We start from the raw sequence: 9,003 nt of genomic DNA, 5'->3' as shown, positions 1-9,003 counted from the left end.
CCTGGCACGTCCTTCTCTGTCTCCCTCTTCCCTCTTCTAGCATGTTTCTTTTTATGTCTCCTTTGCCCCTTTTCCTCCCTTTCTCCCCCTCTTTTCCCCTTCAGTAATCCTATAGGGGTATTCTTGCACTCAGGGTTGCCTGACTATGGGTCTGGGTGTGAATGTGTATGTGTGGTCCGTGTCGGGGTGTCTGTCGGTGCGTGTACAACTCTCCATGTCCATGCCTGTCCTGTGCTGCTGTGTGTCTGTCATCTGGGCGACAGTACCTGTACCCACGGGGCTCAACCTAGGGGTTGTCTATCCTGGTTTCTCTGTGTGCCAGGCAGTCTCAGTTCAGATCTTCTGTATGTCCATGTGCTGGCCCATCCTTGACCTGTGTGCACTGCCCAGTGTAAACCTGCCAGTTGTCCTTGAATCTGGGCTCCAGCCCTCGCTTCTTTGTCCACCTGTCAGTTATCTTGTCATTCGCTGTGTGTGAGTGCATGTGTGTTTGTGTGCGTTGTGTTTCAGCGCAGGGGGCCACGTTGCTGCAAATTCCTCTCGAGAGGGTGCCCCTAGAGGAGCTTATCAGGAGAATCTGGAGGCTGATAGCTCCTCTAGAGCACGCCCAGCTCATTACCAGCTAGGCAGGTTGTCCTGTTTGCCTCCAGGGGCTGCCTGCCAGGTCCCCTGCCCTCTGCCCAATTCCTGACCTCCATTCCTTTCCCTGGAAGGGGTGAGGAGGGGGAGGTGAGGCAAAGACAGAAGAGTGCACATACCAACTCACCCTGGCTTTCACATACATCACGGGTTTTTTCTTGCACACTCGCTTTCCCTGAACAATGAGACATGGCCATTCGATATGGCAGCAGCAACAATGACAGAATAATTGCTACCATGTACCAGGCACTGAGCATTCACAGGTAGGCATTTTATATACAAGACTCACTGGATCCTTCCAAGAACCAAACAAGGCTGTTATTATTATTGTTATTTTCATGTTTCAGTGATGAGGCAGTAGAAGCTAAGAGAAGTTAAGTAAGTAGTCCAATGTTGCACAGCTGGTACACAAGGGAGCAGAATTTTCCAGGAAGGAAAGGCTGCTTGGGAGCTTGCCACCCTGGCCTGGGAAGAGGTATTTGTGGCAATTAGCAGGAAAAGAGTGATACAGACGCTTTTCTCCTCCAACTGCTGACATCTGATGACTGCTAGAGGGATGGGTGTCTGTTTCAAATGTCATCTCTTGACAGCGTGGTGGCCAAACCCGGAACAGCCAGGGAGAGGAGATGGAAGGACAGACAAGGTCATGGAAGGGAAGGCGCAGGAGGAGCATCAGGATTCCTGGGGCCTAGCCTGGCTCTACCCTGGACTCTGGGTGACCTTGAGCAGGACATCTCACTGGGTGTGCTTATCTGTGAAAGAAGGGGTGTTTCAGGGATGGCTTAAGCATTGCAGAAAGGATGATTGGACTGAATGCTCTCCAATGTCCCCACAGACCCAAGAATTGTGGTGGGTGACCTAGACAAGGACCATCCTCACATTGTCCTGGTGGTTTCCACAATAGTGGGAAGACAGTCATGTGCACGGTAGGTCAGGGAAGAGGTTTGCTGAATGAATGAATGAATGAATGAATGACCCCATTTCTAACTAATGAAAGACCTTCACAGCCCCCCCCCCCCCTTGAGTCTTAGACAGCGGCAAACATCAGAACGGGAAAGGAAAGAGAGGGTAAGCATTTTGGATCCTTATAAAATCCACACATAAATCAACAATGACCAACTGATACATATACAGCATTGTTTCACTTGTCAAAGAAGGCATCAGTGGCTGTCTTCAGGTGTGGGTGTGTATGGGCTAGAGGGAGGCAATAGGGACCCCTAGTTTCTGCCCAGATCACCTAGTGTGGAACTAAAGAATTTTGCCAGGAACAGAAAAGGTGGCTTGAGGATTAGGAGGTAAAGATCTTTGTCTGTAGGAGTCTAGGGAGAGGGGTCTCTGCCGCACCCTCTGGGGATGGGGATGGAGGAGGGTCTCTGTATAGGGCAAATCTCTGGGATGGGAGATCAGTTCTATTTCAAGCCTCTGGAGGAGACAATCTGTGTTGGGGGAGGAAGGTTTTCCGTTCTCTTTGTTCTGAGTCCTGTCACAACTTGCAGGGTCTGTGTTTGGGGTCAGGCTCTATGGAAAGGTTTTCTTGTCATAGCAGCTGGTGTAAAGGGATGGATTCTTCGGGTAACTTACAGGGGTGGGTTTCTGCTTTGGTTTCTGGCAAGCAGGCTCTTGGAATTTAAGAGGGTACCTAGGGAGAGATCAAGGGCATCTCAGCCCATTCTGGCAGAGGTTTCCTATCTGGAGAAGAGCTTGTGGAAGACTGTGAGGCGCTGAGAGGGGGTGGGGGGGACAAGAAATAGGGGCCGGTCCTGGCAGCTCCAACTGGCTGGTCAGGGCCCTCAGGCCGTCCTACTTGTGCGCTGACGTGAACTAATCTAAAAATACTACAGGGGAGGGGGAGACTGGGGTTCTCATAGAGACAGAGCCTTGAGAGGGGGAGATAGGGGACCCTTTCTTTTCGTTTACTTCAATTTCTCCTTACCCCTGCCCCCACTCTAGTCAGAGTCGCCAGTCCTCCTCCACTTAGGCCAGGTCGCAAAGCTGCTGTTTACTGCTCAGGTTCAAGAGGAGTGCCGGCGGGAGCCCAGCTGGGAACAGTCAGGGACCCATACCGAGCGGTGGACCCTCAGAGAGACACAACCACAAAAGGGCTTACACAAGCAAAAACGCAGGCAACCCACACGGGAACACTTATCCACACAATCCAACACACACAAGCTCGGCGCACGCATAGGCTCAAACGCGCACGAAACCACACATTTACAGAATAAACACGATTACCAAATCTCACCCTCGGAGTCCGCTCAGATTCAGCCCGTAGCCGTATCTGATACAATATCGGTCTTTGTCTCGGGCTCGCTCTCTTATTCGGCGCGCACACACGCACCCCACTCAACAGAAAAGGTCTAGGTTTTCACCGCCGCGGCGAGCGCACCGGCGCACCTCCGCGCCCGGGGCCCGTGGCGAGCCCGGCTTTCCCCCGGGCGGGACTCCGGGTGCGCCCCTCTGCGGCGTGGACATTCGCAGACCCTCCACGAAGCTGTCGAGAGAGATGCCCGCACGAAGTCCTGCCTCCTTCCAGACTCCCAAACGAAAAGAAAGTGAAAGGCCAACCTTTCGTCTCCATTCTGCACACGTTTGGAGAGCAGTCGGTGGCGAGCGAGCCGCAGAATCGCTTTCATCGCGGCGTCCCTGGACGAGTTGAGACAGCCCAGTGACGGAGGCCGGGCTGAGCATTCTTGAGAGAGGTCCAGGACGGACACTTCTGCCTCCGAGGGGGGTTTGCGGCCAGTTCTCAGTCTGAATAATGGGTACAGATCGACGCCCAGACGGCCCGCGCCGCCTGAAACAGGTAACTGTCCTGCTGCCTTTCCGGATGTCCAGACCAGTCGTTGGCCAGAGGCTCCTGGACCGGAAAGCTCCCGGCCTCTGGAGGGGGTAGTCGCGGCCGCCAGACCGCGACAATTAGGAGGCTCCGGCCCCCTCCCTCCCTGTGGCGTCGAGGTGGGAAGGGCTAGGATCAGAGCTTAGCGCCTCCCCCAGAAATGCAGCACTGCAGCCCCCACTGCGCCCTCCGAGCCCCCTCCCGTGTGCGCTCCCTCTCGGTGCCATCCGGCAGGCGCCTTTCCCCGGCCCCCATCTCAATTCTCCGGAGTCCCTTCGCGCCCCCGGTCTCTTCTCGCTGCCCTCTTCCCCACCCCCTCCGCCTCCGGGTGTTTCCCCTTCCCCAACGCCCGCACCCCCCCGCCTGATTTCGAGGGGCGGGAGCGCCTTGGGCTGCGCACGGGTGGGGGCGCCGCACCAGCCTCGCGTAGCAGCTCTGACGCCGCCGCCGCCGCCGCCGCCGCCGCCGCCGCCGCCCTCCGCAGCCCAGCGCGCGCCCCGCGGCAGCTCCGCAGTGCACTCGCAGCCGCTGCTCCGCCAACCCCGCTGCCCGCCCGCAGGGTGGGCTCCGAGCGAGCCTCAGACGCCAGCCGAGGGGGTCATGAGCCAGAGCGCCCTGGGGCGCCGCGGGGAAAGCAAGCGAAAATAGCGGCCTCGCGCCCCCCTGGCCCTCGCCTCCTTGCCGCGCGTACCCCGCGACCCCAGCCCCTTCTGTCTTTTCCACGGACCCCGCCGCCGCCATGGCCACCCTTCTTCGCAGCAAGCTGTCCAACGTGGCCACATCCGTGTCCAACAAGTCCCAGGCCAAGGTGAGCGGCATGTTCGCCAGGATGGGTTTTCAAGCGGCCACCGACGAGGAAGCAGTGGGTTTTGCTCACTGTGACGACCTCGACTTTGAGCACCGTCAGGGCCTGCAGATGGACATCCTGAAAACCGAGGGTGAGCCCTGTGGGGACGAGGGCGCCGAACCACCCGTCGAGGGAGACATCCATTACCAGCGCGGCGGTGGCGCGCCCCTGCCGCCCTCCGGCTCCAAAGACCAGAATCTGGGGGCTGGTGGAGAATTTGGGGGACACGACAAACCCAAGATCACCGCGTGGGAGGCGGGCTGGAACGTGACCAACGCTATCCAGGTGAGCTCGGGATTCCCTGCTCTGTCTGCCCCCACCCTCCCGCTCCTCCCGCACTGGAGCATCAGGCTCTACCCCCCGTCCAAGTCCTCCCCAGATCCTCCCCCCCAACCCCGCCCGCGATCTCTGCTGAGAGATGCCCTTCCGTACCCAGGATCTCACCTTCCCCCACTCCTCCCAGCCCCGAGGAAGTGTGTTGGGGGGGGGGGTGCGTCTACAACACTACAAGCGGTGTCTCCCGCCCAGATCGGCACTCCCTCCCGAGGCTCCAGGCGCCTGACTGTTAGGCTGAGGTTTGGTCCCGGTCACTTGCCCTAAGACCTTGCAAACGGGAACCGGGAGGAGGGAAGCGGGGAGGGGAGAGGGAGAAAGAAAATCAGGATTGGAGGGAACAGTGTCTCCTGGGACTCCGGAATGGATTTACAGCTGCATGTTCAGGAGGAAAGGAGAGAGGGAAATTGCTGAGCTGGGAGTCCTCTCCCTTGACACAGGCACAGACGCACTTGCTCATATCCCCCTCCCCCACGAACAAATGTCCGTCCAGGTGCACACGACGTGCATCTATATATAGACCACAAGATTATCCTCAAACGTACCTTCACACCCCCCCACACACAAGCGCATACCTGTACATACCAGACACACACGAACCTTGAACATACACCTGCACACAAGCACAGATTCATGCAAACAGGATCTAGCCCACTTTCCCAAGTGCAGCCCTACTAGGGACATGCAGGTGTATACAAACATAAGCAGATACGTGATGTACCAATTACCACAATTAGTTTATGGTACCTCCGTGCTCCCTGTGCACAGACTCACCCTTTTCGCCCGAAATCCCGGCTACGCCGCAAAGAGGCGACCGGCTTTTCCGCGTGTGACCCTGGAGAAGCCTCCTCCGGTTGCTCCAAACAGCCCCTGGTCTCCAGGCCAGCCACCCCTTCACCCTACTCGCAACGCCCCGCTCCCCACCAGGCGGCGCCGGACTCCGCCGGGAGCGGGTTTGGAGTCGGCACAACGACCCTAGGAGCTCGCGAAGGCGGGCAGGCGGCGGCATGAGGGGAGGAGGAGGACCCAGCCCAAGGAACCCCCAGGCCCTGTGGCTTGGTCTCCCAGGTGTCCCCGGAGCCCGCCGTCGTTGGGGCGCACAACAGGGATCTCCCGGGAGCGGAAGGCCTAGGAGGGTTTGCTTTGGGGACCCAGGCCGCGCAGGGCACTGCGCACTAAGTGGTCCGACCCGAGGCGCCTCCCGCTCCCGGGCCCTGCGAGGCGGCTGTGCGGAACCACGGGCAAGTGACCGCGGCCACCTCCTTGCCACCCGCGCCTTCGCCGGGGGCGTCTTTGAAGACCCCCGTTCCGTAGGCCCGGAGGGAGGCCAGGGAGGAAACCTGGAGGCCAGGAGGCCGCGGGAACCCTGGATTTCGTTAGCTTTTCTTCCCTTTGTAGAGTCTAAACCCTCCTTCCACGGTCCGCCCGCCGAGTCCGCAGCTTGACTCCTTGATTTAGATTCAAAGCGACTCGTGTTCCACCCCCTCTCCCCCGGGGCCCCTTATCCTGCTTGTCTCTACCACTCTCAGCCCCTTCCTTAGGCCCCAGCCTCTCCCACCGTACCGAGGCCTTGCCCTAGGACTCCCACTCCGCGAGCCTCTGGCCTCACTTCCCCGAAGCCTTGGCGAGCATCCTCACATACCCGCCGTTCTTGCCTCCCTCTGCTTCGGGTTCGCGCACCCCCAGCCCCTCTTCCGTCCTACCCTAGCTCTCTCCCCTCCCACTGCCGCTTTCGTGTTCCCTTCTCCAGTCGGCCATAGGCCCTCATTAGCTTCCCCGTACCTCATTCCAGCCCCACCTTAAATCCCGCGCCCCTTCTTCTTAATGGCTCAGGCCCAGCTCTACCGCTCTAGCCCCTTCTCCATATACCAGGCCCTCTTTGCGGCTTGACCCCACACTCAGCCTCCTCCGCACCTCCCAGCCGCAGGCACACCTTTCCCTTTCAGCTGCGGCCTTGAACACCTCCCTCTCCATCTCTGACTCCACTCCCAGGCTTCTCCTATTAGGCCTCGGTGCACCCCCATTCCAGCCTACTCTTAACCTCTCCTCCCCGCGGCTTAAGCCCAGATGTCTCTCCCCTTAGCGCCCCCTTGCGGCTACAGCCTTAAGCCACGCCCCCAGGTCCCCTCCGGCAAGGCTGGGGTCGCTGAGCACCCGGGTCTCGCCGCCTTTCCGCTCCGCAGGGCATGTTCGTGCTGGGCCTGCCCTACGCCATCCTGCACGGCGGCTACCTGGGCTTGTTCCTCATCATCTTCGCCGCTGTGGTGTGCTGCTACACCGGCAAGATCCTCATCGCCTGCCTGTACGAGGAGAACGAGGACGGCGAGGTGGTGCGGGTCCGGGACTCGTACGTAGCCATAGCCAACGCGTGCTGCGCCCCGCGCTTCCCCACGCTGGGAGGCCGCGTGGTGAACGTAGCGCAGATCATCGAGCTGGTGATGACTTGCATCCTGTACGTTGTGGTCAGCGGCAACCTCATGTACAACAGCTTCCCAGGGCTGCCCGTGTCGCAGAAGTCCTGGTCCATCATCGCCACCGCCGTGCTGCTGCCCTGCGCCTTCCTTAAGAACCTCAAGGCGGTGTCCAAGTTCAGCCTGCTGTGCACTTTGGCTCACTTCGTCATCAACATCCTGGTCATCGCCTACTGCCTCTCGCGGGCACGCGACTGGGCCTGGGAGAAGGTCAAGTTCTACATCGATGTCAAGAAGTTTCCTATCTCCATCGGCATCATCGTGTTCAGCTACACGTCCCAGATCTTCCTGCCTTCGCTGGAGGGCAACATGCAGCAGCCCAGCGAGTTCCACTGCATGATGAACTGGACACACATCGCCGCCTGCGTGCTCAAAGGCCTCTTCGCGCTGGTCGCCTACCTCACCTGGGCCGACGAGACCAAGGAAGTCATCACGGATAACCTGCCTGGCTCCATCCGTGCCGTGGTGAACATCTTCCTGGTGGCCAAAGCGCTATTGTCCTACCCGCTGCCCTTCTTCGCTGCTGTCGAGGTGCTGGAGAAGTCGCTCTTCCAGGAAGGCAGCCGCGCCTTCTTCCCCGCCTGCTACGGCGGCGACGGGCGCCTCAAATCGTGGGGGCTGACGCTGCGCTGTGCGCTCGTGGTCTTCACGCTGCTCATGGCCATCTACGTGCCGCACTTCGCGCTGCTTATGGGCCTCACCGGCAGTCTCACGGGCGCCGGGCTTTGCTTCCTGCTGCCCAGCCTCTTCCACCTGCGCCTGCTCTGGCGCAAGCTGCTGTGGCACCAAGTCTTCTTCGATGTCGCCATCTTTGTCATCGGTGGCATCTGCAGTGTGTCCGGCTTCGTGCACTCGCTGGAGGGCCTCATCGAGGCCTACCGAACCAACGCGGAGGACTAGGGCGCCCGGGCTCCGGTTCTCCGGCGCTCTTCCCACCCTCCCCTCCCACCCCCACCAGCCCTGTGCGCCCTGCCGCCGCGCTTGGGAAGCCGAGCTTTAAACAACATCTCTGGTTCCTAGTTTCTGATTATCGGGGATGGGGGGTGGGTGGGAGGGGATAGGAATCCACAATCCATCGCGTCTGCGTTTCTGTTGTCCTTTCCTTTCCACAACACCCTAGTTTCTGGGGGAGGCCGGGGCGAATTTGTGGGCCAGGCTCTCTGTCCTTCCCGCGGGGACCCCGATTCTTCGGTCCCTGACACCGAAGTGGGTAGGGAAGGGAGGGAGAGGGGTCGCAGCTCGCAGGCGCAGAAACTTGACCTTGGGGGGACATTTCACAGCCATCCAGTGCTCAGAATCTGCAGCGTCCAGCCATTTCCAGCAAGAGCGCTTCCCATTCCAGAGACATTTCAACCCTGCGGAGGGAAAGGCTGGCCGGGAAATCTGTTTCGGGTGGGCAATTTCCTTCGGCGAAGCAGGGAGGCGAGAAGCCGAGGCAGGGCCGGCTTGCCTGCTGGTTTTCAGGAATCCAAACTCATCTTGTGCAATTTATCAGGTTGTGGAACTGTTCTACTGTGCGTGTGGTGTGCTCGTGGTGAATAAGATGAAATGTATATCAGAAAAAAAAATCTATCTCTAATTTAGAGTGCGGTACATAATTATATCCGCAAATAAAGAAGAAACAAAGGTGCTCCGGCGTTGCGTTGGTTCTGCATTTTTGCGCTGCGGGAGATCCCAAAGCCCTGGACCGCGGGGGAGCTGGCTCTGGCCAGGCTGGGTGAAGCAGGTGTGGGTGGAGGAGCACCTGTCATTAAAGGGTTCTGGGAGAGCCTGGCAGAGTGAGGAGGATGGTCTTCACTAAGAGGAAGCTCTCCGGGTGTTTGTGGGAGGTAGGGGAAGGAGCATGAGGTGCTCCCAGCCGTTTCAGTGTGGTCTCA

General features: G+C 59.1%; 1 protein-coding gene across 1 annotated transcript; it reads left to right on the top strand.

The window, feature by feature from the left end:
* The first annotated feature begins 3,935 nt into the window (after window positions 1–3,935).
* SLC32A1 (solute carrier family 32 member 1) lies at window positions 3,936–8,772 on the top strand. Its single transcript, XM_059133221.1, has 2 exons — window positions 3,936–4,607; window positions 6,839–8,772. The coding sequence occupies exons 1-2, from the start codon at window positions 4,215–4,217 to the stop codon at window positions 8,024–8,026; spliced, it is 1,581 nt and encodes a 526-aa protein (XP_058989204.1). The 5' UTR covers window positions 3,936–4,214; the 3' UTR covers window positions 8,027–8,772.
* The last annotated feature ends 231 nt before the right edge of the window (window positions 8,773–9,003 follow it).

The sequence above is a fragment of the Mustela lutreola genome, chromosome 9 (genome assembly GCF_030435805.1).
Source record: "Mustela lutreola isolate mMusLut2 chromosome 9, mMusLut2.pri, whole genome shotgun sequence".
In the NCBI taxonomy this organism is placed as follows: domain Eukaryota; kingdom Metazoa; phylum Chordata; class Mammalia; order Carnivora; family Mustelidae; genus Mustela; species Mustela lutreola.
Note: the sequence above shows the minus strand (reverse complement) of the source record. Positions and strands in the feature narration are given on the sequence as shown.